Source organism: Tripterygium wilfordii, chromosome 9 (assembly GCF_013401445.1).
Source record: "Tripterygium wilfordii isolate XIE 37 chromosome 9, ASM1340144v1, whole genome shotgun sequence".
Lineage (NCBI taxonomy): Eukaryota > Viridiplantae > Streptophyta > Magnoliopsida > Celastrales > Celastraceae > Tripterygium > Tripterygium wilfordii.
In genome coordinates, this window is record NC_052240.1 from 13,807,625 (window position 1) to 13,828,830 (window position 21,206).

At 37.0% G+C, this 21,206-nt stretch overlaps 4 protein-coding genes across 8 annotated transcripts; 1 reads left to right on the top strand and 3 right to left on the bottom strand.

Moving 5' to 3' along the window:
• Positions 1-3,469: 3,469 nt before the first annotated feature.
• Positions 3,470-7,736, bottom strand: LOC120004949 (thioredoxin-related transmembrane protein 2). 2 transcript variants are annotated; one of them, XM_038854332.1, is made up of 10 exons: positions 7,486-7,736; positions 7,361-7,405; positions 6,650-6,706; positions 6,229-6,298; positions 5,953-5,994; positions 5,769-5,842; positions 4,907-4,977; positions 4,745-4,815; positions 4,538-4,647; positions 3,470-3,734 (listed from the first exon to the last, which is right to left on the bottom strand). In XM_038854332.1, the coding sequence occupies exons 1-10, from the start codon at positions 7,639-7,641 to the stop codon at positions 3,672-3,674; spliced, it is 759 nt and encodes a 252-aa protein (XP_038710260.1). In that variant the 5' UTR covers positions 7,642-7,736; the 3' UTR covers positions 3,470-3,671. The 2 variants fall into 2 exon arrangements, with proteins under 2 accessions (XP_038710260.1, XP_038710259.1); XM_038854331.1 differs by having other exon boundaries at positions 4,733-4,815.
• Positions 7,737-11,155: 3,419 nt separating this feature from the next.
• Positions 11,156-12,800, top strand: LOC120006505 (GATA transcription factor 12-like). The gene is made up of 2 exons (XM_038856560.1): positions 11,156-11,597; positions 11,829-12,800. Exons 1-2 carry the CDS (start codon positions 11,268-11,270, stop codon positions 12,588-12,590), a joined length of 1,092 nt encoding a protein of 363 aa, XP_038712488.1. The 5' UTR covers positions 11,156-11,267; the 3' UTR covers positions 12,591-12,800.
• Positions 12,801-15,109: 2,309 nt separating this feature from the next.
• Positions 15,110-18,697, bottom strand: LOC120005279 (protein NONRESPONDING TO OXYLIPINS 2, mitochondrial). Of its 4 annotated transcripts, none has more exons than XR_005469764.1 (4): positions 18,485-18,696; positions 18,201-18,379; positions 16,247-16,305; positions 15,110-15,341 (listed from the first exon to the last, which is right to left on the bottom strand). XR_005469764.1 is itself a non-coding variant. In XM_038854830.1 (4 exons), exons 1-3 carry the CDS (start codon positions 18,613-18,615, stop codon positions 16,280-16,282), a joined length of 273 nt encoding a protein of 90 aa, XP_038710758.1. In that variant the 5' UTR covers positions 18,616-18,697; the 3' UTR covers positions 15,110-15,341; positions 16,247-16,279. The 4 variants fall into 4 exon arrangements, 3 of the variants coding, with proteins under 3 accessions (XP_038710758.1, XP_038710757.1, XP_038710756.1); XM_038854830.1 differs by having other exon boundaries at positions 18,264-18,379; positions 18,485-18,697; XM_038854829.1 differs by lacking the exon at positions 15,110-15,341 and having other exon boundaries at positions 15,999-16,305; positions 18,264-18,379.
• A 1,508-nt stretch (positions 18,698-20,205) lies between these two features.
• On the bottom strand, positions 20,206-20,844 carry LOC120004833 (dirigent protein 4-like). The gene has a single exon (XM_038854148.1). The coding sequence runs from the start codon at positions 20,842-20,844 to the stop codon at positions 20,272-20,274; it is 573 nt and encodes a 190-aa protein (XP_038710076.1). The 3' UTR covers positions 20,206-20,271.
• Between the last annotated feature and the right edge of the window lie 362 nt (positions 20,845-21,206).

A 21,206-nucleotide genomic window follows, 5' to 3' on the forward strand; every position in this document is an offset into this window, starting at 1 on the left:
AAAAAGCAACATTAGTGGCCTAACTCAAAAGACAAAAGGTAATCCCATCCCACGTCAACGGCTGCGACCCTTCCTTAATGGGCTGGTTAAAGTGTTAGCATGTCCCCCGCCACTCTCGCCATTAAAAATTCAAAATTGGGCCTCCTCCAGTTCGACCATTAAACAATAATACTAATAATCATATATTTTTGCTCTTTTTTTTTTTGGGGTTTTAGCCTTTATTATCAAATACGATAATAAAGATCCTCGCAATTCGATATCTCAACAATTGAGTTTGATGCACATAATACGTATGAAATCGTGTGTATACGAGTGAGCGACCAGCATCCTATCATACTGTTTTATTATTGTGGCAAGACAGGTGTCCATGGCATGGATGTTTTATTAGCGTGTGCTCGACGACAACAGATGATATACGGTGGTGGCCCTTACGTGTGAAATATCTTCCTTATAATGTGATTCTCACCGGCCACCATGGTTTTACCTCGTCCCATGTCTTTGGTTATTGGTTTTTCTTGATGATCTTCTCCACGCGCTTAAAAAATCGCTGAAAATTACAATTTTTTCTCTACAATTTTATGTCAAATGCAAACTCTTTTTTTTTGCTAGATAATCCTGATCTACTACTTCAATTTTTAAAAAATATGTTCAAATTTATCACCCCTAATTTACCTTCAATCCATATAAAGTGTTGGATGCTAAATGAACCATACAATCACATGTATATTTATTATAATTAATAACTATCACATGTGATTAGCATAAAATGAGAATCATACGTTATTGTGGGTATGCAACATTACTCATTTCTTTTTTGTTTATTAATGTTTTAACTTTAATAGTTTAATGTAATTATCTATTCCAAAAAATATAATGCATGTATGTCACATGGATAGTCAATAATTACTGTTTTAAATTAAGGAATCATTAGTTTTATATATCATTATTATGGGTGCAACATTTTATTATTCTAATGTTGTGAATAATCTTTTTTATGAAGGTTTTAAATCTCAGCACTTCATTTCAAAATTTCAAACATTACACCTAGCACCATCTTAGCGGCCTTGGAATTTACAAACATTAACAAAAGGAATTACAAAACCGAAGAATAAACATCGGGCAACACTGACATGTACCCAAATAAGATTGTCCCGAGCTAAACCCGGATAGACTAATAAAAACCATAAACCAAAACAACAAACATGGATTAGATCAAAATTTTCGGTTTCCCTTTCATCAAGAATGATAATTTTCACCAGATCTATAAGTATCATCACTGTGCATCAAATATGTGTCATTGAAACACACCATAGAGTCGGTGTTGTGAAGGATCTACGACAATTGGACGAGAAGAATCATATTTTATCTCCATAAAATATGGTGTGGTGAGAAACCTTGCATATTTCTTATCGAAGGGAACGGAAATTATAAACTAGATCTATGAACAATTAGAATAATGCTTGAGACCTCCAAAAAGTGACCCCCAAAAGACCTCATTTAATGTGGAGTGTTGGATGTGAAGTGGGTCTTACATGTGTGTTTTTAATCAATGACTATTTTAATGCCACATAGATTTGAGGGACTTTTGAGGGTGATATTTGGGGGTCTCTAGCATTGTCCGAACAATTAACACAAATCAGCAAAACTAAACCTTGGTTAATTTTGAGATGATGGAAGGGTTCATTAGTACCAAAGAGCATGGGACAGGGGGACCACTAGCAACAGAACGCGTGTCGCTATTCGTCAGATGGCGCGCTAAAAGACATTCTTCTTGATTCGCGTGACTTCGTGCTTCGCCCCCGTCCCGGCCACCTTTGCTGTGACACGACGTAGTTTTGTCCCCTTGCCCCTCCCCTCGCACACACTCTTTACCCTTTTAGGGCTAATAGTAAATTTGGAAAGTGTTTGTCTGTAAATGAGTCCTTCTACATTTTTAACATTTAACAGTCTCTCAGTCTGACATTGTTACTCCTCCTCCAATAGCAATAGCAATGCCAGGCCCTTACTTCCACTGAATTTCTTGCAATGCTCTCTTCAATTTGTATCCCAATTTTCAACATTTATGTTTAATAATACAAGTTTCCGGACATAATTTTCATAATTTTGTAATTTTTTTAAAAAAGAAACTAAAAACGATATGATATAAGATTATCATTTGGACATCCAACATAGACATAAACTCTAAATAATGAACTTGCGTGCAAAGAAGTTTATCACTTGATGATGACAGAGTATGTTGGGTCAAAATTCAACGCGTAATCATAAGAATTTGCTCTCAATGAGAATCGAACTCAAAACCTCTCAAGTTCATACGATTAATCGCCGAGTGGGCTATCACCCAATTACTTTTACATTATTAACTTACTTCTACCATTCTATGCTTTATTTTTCTACCCTTCTATTTGTCGCTACCCTTAATATGGTTCAATTGCAAGAAAATATATATAAAATGCATTTAACTTGATTATGCTATAGATATGACAGCAAAGCGAATGCTTCCATGCATAACTACCAAATCAATCAATTAATGCCCTTTTTTAATATCACAAAATGGTGGACCAAAACACAGCAAGGAAAGTTATATACCAAGTACCTTAAAGTAACACAAAATGATGTGCCAAAAAAAGAGAAAAACATAAAATGATGCACAAAGAAAAAGTGAAAAGAATTTAATAGATTTATTAAAACCCCCGCCCCAACAACACCTTGCAAAGTAAAGTAAAATAAAATAAAATAAAAAAGATATGGTTCATAGAAAAAGCAAATTAGCTTGCCACAAACTAAAGTCATGCCCACGCCAAGCACGAGCGAATGGGAGTGAGAAAAAGTGTCAAGTGGGTGGGACGGCCTCAGCGTGGGCCGACAACCTTTGTGGTGGGCCCCACTTATCGGCGGGGAAATAGAGGCTGGGCCCCCCCAACCGGTCTGGGGCCCAGATGGTTTGTAATTGATTTGGTACTACTGTCAGTGTCCACTGTCACTTTTCATTATAATCTTATATATATTATTTTTGAAGCAATATTCCGGAGCGGCAGAATATTCGGCGGCGGAGCTTTTATGTGAAGCAAATCTCGGTTTTTTTTTTTTCCAAAAGGAATTAAAGCTTATTGGTCCCACCCACACCAGCACACTGAATATTCGTCGATCCTAAATTGGCCCAAGTCCATAAAACAAATCAGGCCCTTTAGTAGGCCCACAACTATGCTCTTCGGTTCATCTTTGGAGAGATTATGCAACTGATTCAAATATTGTTTTCAGGACACATTACATCCTGGCGACGGAATGAGAAAGTTTTGTACAAGAAGTTGTCTGGTGATCTCCCAAAATCACAAGTAATCATCAAAGAGGCTGCACTATTCTAGTCCACATCTCCAAAAAGGCACTGATTCAAGCTCGAACCAAAAACGAGTATTCAATAGGATTTTAACCGTTAAAAGAAGCCATACCTCATCTTCATAGCCATACAAAATTCTGAAGGACATGTACTCTCACATTAGTGTTAAAGTTACAATTTAAAATAATCGCGTAAAACAATTGTGTTTGTTACATTCATTGAATCATTTATCTAAGGATGAAGATCATCATCATCCGAGTTTTTATCACAAAAGTTTGGGGTCAGCTACAACCAAGTATACATTTCCTAAAATACATCAAGCAAGTCTATTTCACAGCTACCTACCGTTAACGTATTGAAGAAGAAGACGATCAAGCTCAAAATGTCGTGAAAGAAGTCTCTGCAACACAATGAAGTAAGGAATAAATGGTAAGAGTCTCAGAAGTTTGTGTCATCTCACACTTAAGTCATAACCAAAACCATCAACGGTCCAAAATAAAATTTGGTCACTTCCGACCTCGTGCAGGGTAACCAAACAAATCACACAAGAAAACTACAAGATATATGAAACAATATTGTCCTAATGTCAATACTCGAGGAAAAGTTTACCATAATTTCACGAACATTCCCACACAGGTCATATGCATAAGGATCCCACTATATTACCTTATAATTTTAAGTTCACAAACAATTTATGTACATGTATGGAAGACGAGTAGAGTTCAGTTACAGTTATCTCAAAACTATATATAAATCCAGGAAAAATTACACTATTTTAGCCACCACATTGTCAAGGATATTTGTTCCTAAACCCCAATAATAAGGGATGTACCTTTTATCTATAGCCAAGAAACCAAATCATTTTACAAACTCCCATGCATTGAGAAGCTAAGCAAGTATGTTAGAGTGCAATGCATGAATGATGTGACTACCTAGTTGCATCTTTACCATTAAGCCATCATACAGGTATAGACCTCAAGGATGCAATCTGAGAAAACTACAAAACTAGCAATCCCCATCAGTGTTAACTCTTATGATACCTAGCAAGGTCATCCCAGTGAATCGAATGTAACAGATAAGAAGTTCACCTCAGGGTGAGCTAAGGGCAAACAAAAAAGGCACAATTGCTAATAGAAGATATATCAAGATTACACAATTCAAGGGATAGCTAAAACAGTTTTTTTTTTTCCCCACAAAATGTACCTTGGTAATATCAGGATGAGAAGCTTTTGCTTCAAAATCCAGTTCTGGAAAGCGTGTGACCTCGGCTGCATTCTCAAATAATATATACACAGGAAGTTGGCCCATGCTCCCTACAACAGAATATTCCTCTGTAAGTTAAAACAACATAAATGAATGACTTCAGCAACTATCAAGAGTGATGATATTATTTAATACCAAGAGAGATGCCAAACTTCTCAGCAGCATTTGGGAATAGTCCAAGATCAACTATGCCAAAAGATAATATTTTGGTTGAGTACCTGCCAGTGGAAACATGGATTGGATAACATAATGGGGTGAACAATAACAACACAAGTCAAACAAAATGACAAGCAAAAGAGAGAAATATACGTAATTGCGAGCTCAGGAAAACACCGACTGCTACGAATGCAACGGCATGAGCAAGAAGCACGAAATTCAACCTGCAGTAATTAGTTTGATGCTCAGCATAAAGGTAAACAACTCTCGTGCGTATGGTTTCAGCAGTGGGCAGGGCAGTAACAAGCAGTGTGTATGAAGACCTTACTTCCACATAATATGTGGAGAGGCCGTTTTCAGGAATTGAACATGTGACCTATCAGTTGCGTCGCTGCACCTCTAACAATGGGCCACATGTTCGCTTGTGATACTCGGCATAAAATATATAAAAAAAAAATAAAAGAGTAGAGTCTAGCAAACCTAATATAAAAACACAATGTCATTCTACCTGTTAACCAGTCAGGTCAACTACTCGATCATTTGCATTTGATACAAATTTTTTGGAAGAAAGTTCTGTGCAGATTTATCTGATTTATTATTATTTTTTTTTATGTTTAAGTCAAGTCAATGGAAATTAAGCCCAAAATGAAAATGAAAACAAAAATGTTAGGCTAGCACAGTCAAGAAAACTGAGTTGTAGGCAAGGAACAAACCTAACAAATTATAGTAACTTGGTCTGCCGTTCTGTTTTAAGTTTTTTTCCAGCTTATAGTTTCATTGCAATTTTATCAACCTGTAAACTCCTACTAGCAAATATAGAAGCACGATTTATCCAATAAATGGTGATCATAAAAGGATATCATATTTTTATAACTAAAAATTACTGGATTAAGCATGTCTTTCAACGTTAAAATATTGGGAGGTTGATTTGGCATGCCAGTCAGTTTTCTTTACTTTGGAAGGTAGACAACATACTGAACTTTCCTGAACAATAGAATAAGTCTGCAGAACCCACCAGCCAGAATCTCGATGTGTTTCCTTCTGTTAGGATCGTTTCTAGTTGCAATGGTGTTAATTTGCTTGCAGTACCTAGAAATTCCAATTAGATAAAAGGAGTAACAGGTTTGCATTACTCAAGAAGCAAGCCATTCCCATTTATTCAATATTTCAATGGTAAGCGATTCAAATACAGTCAATACCTAGTCCATCAAATGCAGGTTGTTGTGTTGTGATATATATAACTGCAAAAAGTAAATATAATCAAAGTTGTTCGAGTTAAAACAATACACATAACAAATATCTATAAAGATTGTCTCACGAAATTCGATGTAATATATATATGTAGCACAAAAACCATAAATGACATGGTGTTATCAATATCCAACCGTAACATGCCAAGGTTTGTAGTCTTCAAAATCTTTCAATTTTTCGCAAGTTGGACAAACTAAAAAGTGGTGCAAGGTGATATTGCCTACCTGAAAATACTACTAAATACCAGAGAGCCAAGCGGTAATCCAGTATCAAAGAAACGGCAGTAAGAAAAATCTGGAATAAAGTTGTCTCAAGTCAGAAGATATGTCAAACATATGGTGTTTAAATATACGTCAGAAGTGAAGTAAAGTTCCACACAGAAAACGAAAAGAATTCCGTAATAAGTAAATTAGGCTCATCTTCTAGTAAAATTTTTTTGAATCCTCTGGAAGCATGCACTTGTTCGACTAATGTTTCAATACTCTTTAAATGCTATAGGTGATGTCTCAAAAATATTTGGAGAGTCCCATCACAGTTTGCTTTCTTGTCTATTATTGAGCAAAGAAAAATTGGCAGAATATGAAATTGACTTTACTGTTTCGCTGGCTGCATCTTAAGTGACTGTATTTCATTAAAGCTATATACCTTTGCATAAAACAAAATATCAGCAACAAAGGATTCCCATGTTTCTTCTCTCGCCATCTGTTACAAACAAAGAAAAAAAATAATCAGCAACCAGACTACAGGCTTGCCAATCTATAAATTAATGCCATGCACAATCAAACCTCGTGCTCAAAAATCTAATCCCAGTTGGAGTCTAAAGAGATCTGAATTAAACAGTCTTATGCCACATTGCAGAGAGGTAGTTTCCATGGTTTAAACTCATGAGGCCTACGTTTCCATGGAGCACTGATAATATCATGCTAAGGTCCACCCCCTTTGCGAACAAATGCCACAACAAAAGCAGTAAATCACCGCCTCAAGCTAAAAGGTCTACACAAATTCTTCAGAATGTTAAATTTTTTCACATCCTCTGCAAATTAGCTCAGTTAAAATCATTCCTCTAAACATAAACCTTCTATCTCAATCTGAGATCCCTTATCCTATGAATTTAACACTTTATAATACTCCTACAGAGCATTCCACTAAGATTATATCAAGGCAATCAAGTACAGGATTTCCATTGCCTTTCAAATATATTTGCCTTTCAAATATATCTACCATTCCATAAGCATTCGGCAACAGCAGAACAACAAAAACAAAACAAAACAAAATAAACTGAAGAAAAAATGTGGAAAATATATAAACCAAATATTTATATCAAATCTCGGATCAAATTAGAGATCAGAACTATACCTTGACAACCACCAACGCAGCGAATGCCAGACCCGCTTGAATCTCCTACACCAAACAAAAGAAACGATGACAATAATAACACTGGATAAGAAATATCATCACGATTAATAGAAGACGATGATTACTCGATTGAGCAGATGAGCGGTGATGCGAGGAGAGACGGCGGCGTTTGACGAGCTCCGAAAGACGATGTAAGAAAAGAAGGCGAGAAAATGGAAGATGTAATATGGCTCCGATAAAATTTGATTCAGCCATTCGAACAGATTCTTCTTCTTGTCCATCTCTCTTTTTCTGCTGTTGACTTGCAATGGTTTCGCTGCTCAAAAAGCAGAGCTAGCAATTCGCCACTTCGTCTCCATGTTCGAAGCTTTGGAGTCTCGACTGTTCAACAATCATTTGTTTCGTAATTCAATTGGGCCGAGATGTCCAACTTGGCCCAATTTAAACTAGTTTTGCACTTTTGCGGTCAATTTTCTACCTACACCCAATATGGGCTTTCGTTTTGATGTCAAACTCGGCCCATCAAATCATCAAGTTCGCTTTCGATTTTCAAGACCCTACCAATGACTTAAATGGGAAGAATAGTATCCTTGTTTTCTATTTCAGTATTTTGGTTAAAAGCAACATGAAAAGCAAGTGGGCTTGAGATACAAGGCTGTCGGGCCGCACCGGGCCTTGTTCATGCATTTGACCAGATATTGCTTTGACAATCTTAGATAATTGTATTATAATGTTTTGAGTGGTAATAATTGTTGGAAATCCAAGCCAAAAACACATGAAGGACGTTGTTCGTTCTGGGTTACAGGTCCATACGGGTTTGTTTTCTATTGCCATTCATTTTTAGGCCCAAAAAATACGTAACTTGTGTAAGAAATATTATGACTTTACTTATATACCACTAAGTCGAGATGAAAGTGGGTAGGATGGACCGTTAGAGGTTTAGCTCAAAGGAGCCTAGCTCGGGCCTATTGGGGGCCGTTTGGTTAAAAGAGCCCCTAATAGGACCTTTTTATTATTATTTTTTGGAATTCTATAGGATTTCTTCTTCTTCTGAAAGTATTTTATTTCACCTACTTATGTATCACCATCAAACTGCCCGGGCTCACGAGCCGATCCTATGACCTCTTATTTTTAAAAGAGTCGAGCCCGAGCCAAAGTTTTTGAGACTCGTAAAAGATGATGGGGTGGAGTCAAGGGACCGTCAAAACCCGGTTCGACCCTGTCCACTGGCACTAGGTAAAATTATGCAAATCCGCAATAATTTAGTCCAAAATTGAATGGGATGATATTGAAATGGTAGTTGTGGTCATTTAGGTGCATTAAAATAAGGAAACTTATTGTCGCTCTATACCAAAAATTGCTTAGTGACAAGCAACCACTCCGAAAGTTAGAAAAGCAGAAAGTCCAACCCACATGACTTGTGACATTGGGGACGTAACACACGTGCGTTGCCCACAACTCACGTGACAGTCCGGCACGTGCTCTCACGTTATTATCGTAGTATTTTCAAGAAGACCCTCGTATCCATCGTTTGGTCGAAGCATCAGCATCACAGAAAGGCAAAGACTCCGTGGATTCTTGCCACGTAGCATTTGACCACCGTCCGTTGTGGCTTTTGACACGAGCGACGCACTCACATGGGTCGCTGACACCACTCTCCAACTCTATCACGTGCAAACTGACCCCCTACAATTTACAAATACTTCAATAATCATGAAAATAAAGAAAATATAAATTAAATATGGGGCATAAATGGGAACAAAAATCTCTGATAAATAAAAACCTCCAAGGCAAGCAACCTTCTCCTTTTCAGGCTTTCTTTTATTACAAACAGTAAAGTAAAATAAATCGACATTTATATACACAAATGTATATATGTATATATTCAAGACAATAGATAAGAACAGTTAACACCTTATCCGTCATAGGGATCGGGGCACCATGAACCATGTCTCCTCTTCTCGATGTGCACCACCTGTTGATATGTCGCCGACATTTACACTGTCCAATCTTCCATGCTGATTACAAGAGCTTTTTACACATGCAAGGACGTAATTGTTCATGGTGAGATAGAAAACTTAATTCCAAATTGAAGCCCAAGTTGTTAGTTTTTTCCCCCTGTGCCTAACACTCCAGAAATGTAATAAACTTAAAAGTTAGTGTCGCCTATAAATTTTAGCCAAGAACTGACAATTTAAAAACTAACGTTAAATTGTAAAAATAAGGTAAAACATGCATTATATCTGGAAGAACGTGTGAGTGTCCAATAGTGTAATTCCAACATATTGTAAGGCAAGCCAATTCGATTACGGCGGGATAGGCACCCGCACCATGTCCAATGTGCATAATTAACAGCAGAGTCGTTCATAATCCGACATGGCAAGGTAATGTGGAAAAGTAAAAAAAGAATGGCAGGGTATCTGTTGACGAGTACACGTTCAGAAGATCCAGACCGTTCACTTGATCCAGTTGAGCTGGAGCCGTCGTGCTGACAGGTGATGATTTAAATATAATAAACGAATTAACAGAAATAAGTACTATTTTAAACCATAATTTTAAAATAGATAAATATATGTATACACACACACAGAGCGCGAATCCCTAGGAAATTAAAAGCAGAGGAATCGGCTGTAAACTTGGTCGCTAATGCACAACTCTCAGCGACAATCCTGCTAGCTAGATCGATTCCTTTGGGGTTTAATTTGACACCTAATTATCTTTTAATCTATGTTTAGTTACCTTGTTAATTACGTATTTATCCATTTATCTGTAAAGTATTACTACACGGGCCCGCTTTATTACTAGCTGGTATTATAAGCAAGATGAAATGATTGCGTGCGATATTGGTGGAGATAATTGTTTTACAACTGGATGATCAGTTGATCACCACCGTCATCATCAAATGCACGTGCGCTTGATTTAGCTGCTTAAACATTTAGTGGGGCCATTAACTTGTAATTAGTATGTTTAGTGTCCTAATCAAACGGTATGGTTTAGATAGAAATGTAGGCACAACCGATTTGAACCTTTCAACTGTTTTGATCGGTTCACAGGGAGGCCCTGAACTAAGCACATTTTGCTATCGCTTGTGGATTTTCAGTAGTTTCATGGTTGATTAACGTAATTAATACTCTTTCATAATTTTAATATGAAATTACCTCTTAGGATTTCTACCTAACGAATGCGGAATAAGGAACCTTTTTTTTGGGTAACCGCGATAATACAACATATTTTTGAACACTCGATATGCGTCTAAATTCATATCGCGTACACAAAATTTCTCGTATGACGACATGATAAGAATCAAAGTCCAACGATTAGCCACAAAGATATTTCAACGTATCTTAAATACAAATTTTTAATATCTAAACTTAGAATTAGTAACTACACTAACGGTGACAATCTGCAACCAATTAACACTAAGTTACAATGTTGGATTAAACTATTTTTTCTCTTTATGTTGAATTGTACGCACATGATTTCATGTGCATCGTTTGAACACATGAAGCCTACAAATTCACTTGAATTGTGTACATTCAACTCAATAGCTGGAATAAATGAGATATCAAAGTGCTGTGATCTTTATCATTTTCGTTGGGAACCAAATATATGGCTTCAAAAGCAAAAGGGCACAAAAGTAACTTGACATAAGATTTGCCTTTAACCCAATTAAACCATTAAAGCCTCTTTATTTCTATATTTTTTTTATTCCCAATATTTTTCACTTTATTATTTGTTTTGGTCGTCGTCAAAATCCTTCATTTTAGCTGTCCGCCTGTCCACTTCAAACGCAAATAAGCCCATCTCTCTCACTCCTCTCCACAAAAACCACTTCTCTCAAAGCTCTCTCTCTCTCTATTTCCTTACTATACCCTATACCTTAACACGAAGCGTAGCCAAGTAAACAATGGAAGCTCCAGAATTCTTTCAGGGAAGCTATTGCTCGCAATTCACGCAAGAAAAGCACCTGCATTCTCTTGATTCTAAGAGCAATGGCGGTGAACACTTCATTGTGGAGGACCTTTTGGACTTTTCCAATGATGATGATGCCGTTGCACCTGACGGAACCACTCCTCCATTTGAAACCGTCACTGGCAACTCAACCGACTCCTCCACTATCACCGTCGTTGATACCTGCAATTCCTCCTCGTTGTCAGGCTGCGAGCCCAGCTTTAACGCTGATATTGGCACCCGCAATTTGGCAGACGGTCAATTCTCTGGCGACCTTTGCGTGCCGGTAGAGCTTCTAATATATTAGAACAGAAACTGAATTCCGAATTTTCTTTTATTTTCCTTTCTTTACATAATTTTCTTGGCTACCAAACAAAAAGGTCAAAGACTCTGTGCGTGACGATAGGCATACTAGACAGTAACTTGCATTATTTAGAATTCAAATTTCAAACGTATAAACGAAAGATGCAATTTTTTGATTTTCCATTAATTAATTCCTTATCACAATTATTGACAGTACGACGATTTAGCTGAGCTCGAATGGCTGTCGAATTTCGTGGAGGAGTCATTCTCCAGCGAGGACCTGCAAAAGCTTCAGCTGATATCAGGCATGCATACCCGACCCAACGAAGCATCCGAGACCCGACCATTCCAACCCGAACCAGACGGGCAACTCCTCATGAGTGCTGATTCTAACAACAACGTTCCGACGTTCCACCCGGAAATGTCGGTACCAGCCAAGGCCCGTAGCAAGCGGTCCCGGGCTGCTCCATGTAATTGGGCGTCCCGCCTCCTTGTCCTCTCTCCGACGAGCTCTTCCTCCGAGCCGACGCCGGAATTTATCCTCCCAGCTCCGCACCCGACCTCGGGCAAGAAAACAGTAAAGGCGACGGCATCAAAGAAGAAGGATTCTGTCGAAGTCGGTGGGGGCGGAGATGGACGGAAATGCCTTCACTGTGCTACGGATAAGACGCCGCAGTGGCGGACCGGGCCGATGGGTCCGAAAACTCTATGCAATGCTTGTGGCGTGAGATACAAGTCGGGTCGACTTGTGCCGGAATACCGACCCGCTGCGAGCCCGACTTTTGTGCTAACCAAACACTCGAATTCGCACCGTAAGGTGCTTGAGCTAAGGCGTCAAAAGGATATGATGAGGGCCCAGCAGCATCAACAGCATCAGTTTCTCCATCACCATCAGAACATGATGTATGATGTATCCAACGGTGATGATTACTTGATTCACCAACATGTGGGTCCCGATTACCGGCAGATGATCTAGTGGTTGCTAGAATAGCAGAGATTATTCAGTGGGAGCAGAATTTTGAGTATTTTTAGCGGCTAAAAATTAATTTTTTTTCCTAATTTGTTAGAATGATTTTGCTTTTCTAACTTTATTATTATTGAATTTCGTAGACTGTTTTAATTTTATTTTTATTTTTTTACTCTTCGATTTTGCTTTCCTTTGCCGAAATGGGCAAAACTACTAGAAACCCAGTTTTTGTTTATTAAAGTTTTCCTTCTTTTATATTTCTAGTTTAATTTGCTACTTTGACTTCACATGAGATTGAATAAGTTCATATGGATCGAGTTTACAACTTATTTCACTACTTATAAATTAATTTATTTTTCCTCATTTTATAAATTAATTTATTTTAATGGATAATAAACTCTACCAAATGAAACCATAATCATACACGGCTTTTATAGATGCACGCAACCGTCAACCTCCATACGTGGTGGAGTTAATTGCAACCACCGGAAGCTAGGTTATTCATGTGATGGTAAAGAAGCTAAAGAATATACATATTTCCGTTGAACAAATATTATTTATATTTATTGTCTGATGCCATGGCTTCTTCATCTTTGAAGGAAAGTTGTTTAAAAAAAAGAGAGTAGAAGATGACGCAGAAAATTAAAGTATTGCTCGTAACAGAAGTGACAGCTAATTAGGCAGTAATTAGTATGAAAAAACTTTAATTAAGGTCATCAGGAAGTCACATGGCCCGTTTAAGGGGGGTGCATGGCTAGATTTAGTTACGTCAGTACTTTTAGAATACTATCATTGAAATAAGCTTATATATATATATATATACATACACACACATGAATTTCAGTGAGAGGGGGTGGTGGGGATTGGTCGTATTTACAGAGAATATTAGAGAAGAAAAGAAGGCCAAAGCCATTCCATTTGTTACTTTAATTTCTTGCATCGTTTTCTGCTACCACACATGAAAATCCGGTTGGCCAATTGCATGGTGCATCCCATCCGTGCATGCTACTAATATCTTCTTGTAGTTGTTGCACCACTTTCCCCAATTGAGGACTACGATGAAACAAAATGTAATAAAATTTGATAATTTATATATGGAATAAACAATAAGCTAAGTTTTGTTTTTTTTATTTCTAAAACCATATCCATATGCACGATCCTAGGCAACACTAATCCATATAAACATGCACCATTTCGTTCAAAAACTATTGATTAATTGTCAGATAAATTATTTCTACCTCTTCAGTCTTATTTTTTAAAAAAATTTCAAAATTTAGTGTTATTTTGTCTTATTTGCCAAAGAAACGAAGCTGATCAGGGAACAGGAACAATTTATGAACAGGCAAACAGCAAAACACAGAGTGGAGTTAAATCAAATATAAGCAAAGGTTATATATATATATATATATATATAATTAAAAACTACGTACGGACTCAGAATGGTGTTAATATATTAATAGTAAGTGAAGCAAAGTTTGCGGTGGTCACATGTGAGTCTTCACACACCATGCCCTCCCCTAGTGCACCAGTCGGGTGTGGTGCCATAATGCAATCACAAACTCAAAAAGACACTAACAAATATCATAGTTGTCAAAGGCGCTAGGCACAAAGGTCTTCTATCGCCTGAGGCGCACGTCCAAACGAAGAAATGTGCACAATTAAAAATAAAAATAAAAATAATTCTAATAGATAGAGAAATTCTACTCTTAAATTATCCATAAATCAATTATGAAATAAATCTATATATTATTCCCAAATATTAATTTTTCATATATTATTCTCAAATATTAATGTACTACTACCTTTACTTCTTGCCATTCTTTATGTGTTTTCTTAGTTTTGTTGATTATAAAAGTATTATTAGTGGCACATGTTTGATGATTTCTTGATTAGAGACAAGCCTGAAAGTAAAAAAAAAAAATAGGGACCAATAAGAACCTGCCAGATTTTTTCTTCTTTATTTTCCACTTAAGGAAAAATAAAACTGCATAATACGGTGATTTATTTATTAAAAAAAAAAACAAAAACTAGACACAGAGTCGTCTTCAACCTTCCGTCTCTTTGTTCTTCGACGTGCCTTGTCTCTCATCGATTGAATCGCACGCTACCAGTAAACCTAAATCTAATCGATTGAATTGCATGACACCAGAAAACCCAGCTAATCGATGCTTCTTAAACAGACTAAAGCCCCTAAATTCATCAGGCGCTCGCCTAGCACAAGGCATGCGCCTTGTGCATGGTTCAAGCGTAGAGGCTGCACCTAGGCGAGCGCCCTTTGCGCCTTTGACAACTATGGCAAATATATACAGAAATTCTCATATGTAAACCAAAAGTGTGAATCTACTTTTTATGGTCCCCATTTTTATTTTATTTTGTTTTATTACAACCATTGGATTTGAAATTCACAAAGTTAATTCACACTTTTGGTTCACATGAGAGAATTTTTGCAAATATATATTTATATATATATATATATATATATATATATCTAAAGTTAAGGAAATTATCTTCAACGCTACTTAATGGAATGAATATAAAGTAAATCCAATTAAGAAGAGAGAATCAATCTCTTTATTCAAAGAAAGAGAACAAGAGACAGTAATGAAGGAAAAATATCAGAACCTTAAAAATATCTATAGACATAGATGTACTTCCATGCATGGGATGACATACACTATCATGTTCATTTGTAAAGGACCTGTCTCAAGTTGTCTCTACTTCTTTAAAGATCTTATTTGCCCTAACATAGTAACATGGTACCTGGTGCAAGCAAACAAAAAAAATAAATTCACTTCCATGTACATATCTGGATCAAGTAAACCAAAATCTTTTTTAGACGCTGTGTTTTTGGTTTGGCACTGCATGTACTTTGATTGAAGCATGGAAGATCAAAGGGCATGCACTTGTATCGTTTGTATTGCAAAAAAAATGCCATGTACATGCATATAGTCACGGGAAGTACAGATTCAGAGGACATTTAGAGACAGAAACTTAGAGAGACAGAGAAAGGCCACATGCAAGTGTACTGTTATCATGAAGACAAGGGCCCTGTGACCGAGGAAATTTTCAATAAAAATGGGAGCTATGGGAGGCACAACTGCACATCAACCTCCCCACTTTCTCACGTGATCTTCACGTTGCCTATCAATTGTTTAATCATATGGACTAAGCTTCCTACCGAAGAAGGTCAGAGTAAGACTCTGTAATGCTTCAAACATGTCAACATGATATGTAAGTCCTCTATGAAGATGACATCTAAAAGAAATGGAGAAAGTTCAAAGAAGATTATCTTTCCAAAATTGTAAAATCAAGTGGGAACTATCATTTGATGAATGAAAATGAAAATGAATCGATCATTTATATCATATCGGAAGCAACACAACAGTCCACAACCAAACTTTTTGATATCCAGACGCATGAGGAAACACAGAATGTTCAACTACATTGCAAACAAAAGTTTATCACCCAGATGAACAATATTGTAATGCTACATTCATTCTGTATCAGCATACAAGGGAAGGCATGCAAAATCCAGAAAATTTCAAAATTTGAGGGCATAACTAATAAGAATGAAGAATTTGATTCTTGAAGCTACGGAGTTGTTAACAAAAACTTCAACTGACAGAAAAGGGACATCATAAAAGAGGCTTGCCAGCAGTTCTCACCATCAATTGGCCTCAACTTCTCACTAGCATCTCTTATCGCGGCACACTCAGACCTAGTTCTGAGAAGAAACATAATGAGCAGAAAATAATCAGCACACTTCTATATTGGCTAGTTTTTATTTTAAATAATATATTCATTGAGTCATATTATTTCTGAAGAAAGTCATTTGTCAATTAATGATAGACAAAAGCACAGTGATTATGGAAGTCAAACAAATCTGGAAAATAGAGAGCATCATACTAAGATATCCTCCAAATAAGAAGAGAGTGAGTAAAGCCTTTGCAAATCACTGGACAAGCTGCAACAATTTTAAGTACACTCGTATGATCCTAAAACTTTCAAATTGTTGCATTTCTGAAGAAAAACTTCGCTTTCTCCGTGAAAAAAGGAACTCTAAACCTAATGATAGCCTACTCCATCAGATTTGAATCAAGGCAAGGTTCATTTTTTTAAAAAAAAGCGAAGCTATTCTTTAGTTCTGGTGAGATTTTTATGATCCTGAAACTTAATATGCATGCTTGTTTTAATTAATCAATCCTACATTCAAAAACATGTAATTAGACATTTACTACGTATAAACTACCAATTCCAAAATTGATAATAGGAACATGCTCAGACACTCTTATGGAGTTCTAGTAGTCTAGTAGCAACTAAGAAAAGCCTTATTTGCCTATCATCTTCTAAGGTCAATAAAAAAAATGGTGACTTAAACCCAAGCCTTCAGATCTAAAAATGATTACAGGGTGAAACTGTGACGTCTTAAACCACTAAGAGTAGTCTAACACTGCTTCAGTTCCCCACAATGCGTGATAAACAATGTCTCTTCCACTCAAATCTTTTCCAGTATATCTTTCATCCAATCTAAACAAAATATCTTATTTTCCCATTAATTTTCATGCATGTAATATTAGCAATAAAAAATTCAGTTCCTTAAACATTAATATTCCCACAGGTTATAACAACCCCAATGATATAAAGTAGTAAACATCACTGCTTCAGAATTTTAGGCCTTCACATGCGAACCAGCTCCTTTCTCCATGCTCACTCCAGAGGTATAGCATAATTAAAACGTCGAAGAACATTGGATGACTAAGGCTGAAGAGAATATTTAAGAAGATACAGTCGAAGAAGCTAAACATTCAGGAAGTTGTTCCCATTGGTATCCCTAAACGAAAACAATTGCAACCGCTTAAGTCTATAGTCATCAAGGTTGTCAAGCTTGACATGAGATATCACGCCCATTGAGCCAAAATTTGATGCGTTGATGCCCTGAACCATCCACGTTATCAAGCTAGGCTTGTTAATGAATGGACCCAAATTCGGTAAGCAAGCTAGTTGAGAGAATTGAGCCCAAGTGGCTCGAACCTCTCACGTTTACAGTTATTTGGAAGAAATGTAATCTATTAACTTAACATGGGTAAAGGCTGCATACATCATGTCCTTCCCCGACTCCACATTCACAGCAGAACCCTGTGCATGGAAGTCCTTCATGTTTTAATGTAATCAGTTATTTGAGCTTAGGCTTTCAATTTATAGGACCCAAAATTTAGTTATAACAAGTTTTATCAGACAAAAAACAAGCAAACACAGCGAGGAAATCAATATTGTTCAAAAGATAAATAACCAACAGAAAACTCAATTTCTGCAATCCAAACTGTTAGCCAAAGATTCTCGATTTCATTCACATAAAGTGGTATTCTTCGCTAGTTTCTATAAAAAAATTTTCCTCTCTCTTTATATCAGACATGTTAACCGGGACAGGCAGCTCTAAACAGTTTATCAGAAGGTTTAAACGAACTTTAGACTGCCCCTTACTTCGTTTTGCATCGAATTTATCGGTAACAATGAATTACACACTGCCTTTCCTTCTTCGTTTTTTAAAAATAAAAACAAAATCAATTCACAATAAACTAAAAAACGGGTCATTTATTATTTGGAGTAAAAGTTGCTTACAGATGGTAAAAGTAAAGGAGTTTGGGGATAATCAAACTCCAGGGTTCGAACTGCAGAGCATACCCTGAGACAACGACCTTGAGTTCGAATCAATGCCAAGGCATGAGGTCAGCCGAGCTGAAGAGACCGCAGAGTGAAGGGGAAGCAAAGACTGAAGAGCACCCAATTGAGGAACCGGTCTGTAAAAATTCAAAATTGATGAAACTATTCCACGAAACGTCCGAACCTTCGAAGATAAAATTCAACATTGGAAATCAATCGAGCGTACGCACTGAAGGACTCACCTCGAAAATGTGAAAGGCGAGGGAGGGGACAGAAGAGAAGCCGTGCGTTTGGGTTGAACGGAGGGTTTGGTGATAGTGGATTTGAGGAAAGCCATAGAAGGTCTAGCGAGGGACCTGTAGCGGGAAGCCATCGGCACAATACGGAGAGAGCGTAATTGTTAACGTTAGGGTTTATGGAAAAGTAGAACCAGGCCCACTTGTCTCATCAACGAATGTAGGTTTGCGAACCGGGAGCGGGAGTTCAAGGGTTCCGTGGGCTCTTTTGGAATTACCAAACGTTCATGGGTTAAAATTATAATTTCAAAAAGTCGCATAATAAACGCTCCATTTTAATGCAGCCGGCAAGATTAGGGCTTGACATTGGGTCGGGCCGGGCCAAACTAAGAATATGAGGCCCGGGCCTATAAAGCTCAGGCTTCGGGCTCAGGCCTCGGGCCGGCCTCTCACACCCCGTCACTGTTCATCCTTTTTGAAAATTATAAAATTAAATTATTCATCATAGGATTCGAACTCGAGACTTTTAGATAGGAGAGTAATGAACTGACCAACAAACCACAACCACTTTCATTTTATACTTGTCAACTAATTAAATTATTATTTTTACATACCACCTGTTATATTTTTAACACAATTAAATAATTTTAGTTTTACTTAATGAGTATTCATTTTAAATTTTATATTATACACATCTATAGTTTTAAATAGTTTAATTTTATACTTATTTTATAAAATCTTATGATTTTAAGATTTTATCAACATTTATAAGTAGATGGTCATATTATGACTTTATGGTTAGTGCTTAGGTTTAGGGTTTAGGGCATTTAGGGTTTAGGATCTTCAGGGTAAGGGTTTAGGGCCTTTAGAGTTTTGGGGTTTAGGGTTTAGGCCCGGTCTACTTTCGGGCGGGGCCTAGGCCCGTGGGTCAAATGGTGAGACCTAGGCAAGATGTTGGTTCCGTGACGTGCCTTAGTAGTAAAGATAAACTCTAAAGACGCCATCCCAAGTCCCAATGGTCACCTTGTGACTCTTTAGGCTAGTTTTAAATCCAAGATGGTCACTCTATTGTTATGTAATATGAAGAATTGAAAATTCCACATCGGTGATCTGTCTAATCAAGTCGTTTATAAGTAAAAATCTAACTCCTCTTATATTAAAGACACGTTATATGTGCCTAAGTATAAATCCGTGTGGATTCATGACCTAGAACGAACAATGTTTTCAATATGTTTGAGTTGAGAATTCAACAACTAACACTAGATTAGCAGTTTGTATTCTATTCTATTCTTTTTTGTTTTTTATTATTGTTATTTTCCCCAAATGATTTTTCTTTTCTATCACCCTAAATATATTATCTCTTCTAAAATCTAAAAGACTAAAATGGAAAAAAGAAGAAGAATGAAGATATTGCATATATTCCATATCTAAATATGGAAGATATTTTATGACTTGCATGGCCATTAATAAGTCAAAATGCTAATATGATTGTCGTTCGGTCGTACTTAAAAAATTTCTTATCTTCCCAATCCACTCGTTTTTACCTAAAAATTCCCTCCCTCCCTCAATTATATATTATTGCAATTCTCCATAAATTAACAAAAAAAAACAGTAATGGTAATTAGATATTTAGATTGGTCATCATGGATTAGGATATGCATGCATGAACGGTTTGATTAACAGTAGCAATGCAAATTAATAACTTTTTTTTAATGACAATGGTTGGAACCCGCGACCACAATAGAAAATAGGCATTCAATCCATTATTAATTTATAAATTAGCTTAGCTAGGCCTAGTAATGAACCACTGTGACATTATACTCAACAATGGCATCACCGGTGGAAGGATTCAAAGAGTATGTCCTAAGCAAAGCAACCCCTTGAGCCATCCTGAACTTCCCTCTTCCTCCAACCACAGCGACCTCGCGTTCTTTGTTCTCCACTAGATTCCTCGAAACTATACTGATAGAGCTCCCATTAAACTCTCCGGCTGTAAAACCAAAATCAACATACGTCACCAATGTTGTCGTATCTTCTTGGCTGGAAGACACATAGAGCCCTTGTGCACTCCCAATTACTTTCGAGGCTGGATCAGGGTCAACGGTGAGAGGGTCGTCGATTGCGTATAGCGAACCAAACGGTGCAGTTTTGGGTTTGGTAGTGTTTTTGGGTTTGGCAACCAAGACTGAACTAGGGTTTGGGCCACTGAGGGTGTCATGGTAATAGAAGTGGAGATTAGTGACTTTGTTCTTCATGAGAGTATATGAACGGGTTTTTGAGTAGTATTCAGTATCTGCCAATGAAGTGTTGGAGCAAACAATCAAAGCCAAAGTCAAAGCCAACAACACCATTGCTCTTCCTTCCATCTTTTCTTTTTTTGATTCACAACCAGCTGCTCTTGGAGCCCTTTATATATTGTCTTGTGGTCAAACAATTTTACTAGGGTAATAATGATTCACCACAACAAAAATACTGTATAGCTACGATATTGACTGTGAGTAAAATTTATAACACCCACGTTTTTAAAAAGCAAGCTCATATATGGAATATATCTGAATTTGTGGTGGCCGCGGTTTGAAAACCGTAGTATCATTATTTTAGTAAAATGTTGTTTTACTAACGTGGGCTCTCAACGGGTGCACATAGGGCCAAGGGTGGGCACTTGGCCCACCTGGATTTTGAAAAAAATTCAGTATACATATAATAGTTTACACATATAACGACAATA

Bases quoted from the DNA above. Each gene is read 5' to 3' on its own strand.
- LOC120004949 (XM_038854331.1), bottom strand. From the start codon at position 7,641: ATGGACAAGAAGAAGAATCTGTTCGAATGGCTGAATCAAATTTTATCG. The intron at 5,995-6,228 runs GTAGGCAATATC...TACTTTTTGCAG, and splicing joins GTATTTAGTAGTATTTTCAG to TTATATATATCACAACACAA. The intron at 4,978-5,768 runs GTGGGTTCTGCA...TAATTACTGCAG, and splicing joins ACACATCGAGATTCTGGCTG to GTTGAATTTCGTGCTTCTTG.
- LOC120006505 (XM_038856560.1), top strand. From the start codon at position 11,268: ATGGAAGCTCCAGAATTCTTTCAGGGAAGCTATTGCTCGCAATTCACG. The intron at 11,598-11,828 runs GTAGAGCTTCTA...AATTATTGACAG, and splicing joins CTGGCGACCTTTGCGTGCCG to TACGACGATTTAGCTGAGCT.
- LOC120005279 (XM_038854828.1), bottom strand. From the start codon at position 18,615: ATGGCTTCCCGCTACAGGTCCCTCGCTAGACCTTCTATGGCTTTCCTC. The intron at 18,380-18,484 runs GTGAGTCCTTCA...GAATTTTTACAG, and splicing joins TCGCCTTTCACATTTTCGAG to ACCGGTTCCTCAATTGGGTG.
- LOC120004833 (XM_038854148.1), bottom strand. From the start codon at position 20,844: ATGGAAGGAAGAGCAATGGTGTTGTTGGCTTTGACTTTGGCTTTGATT.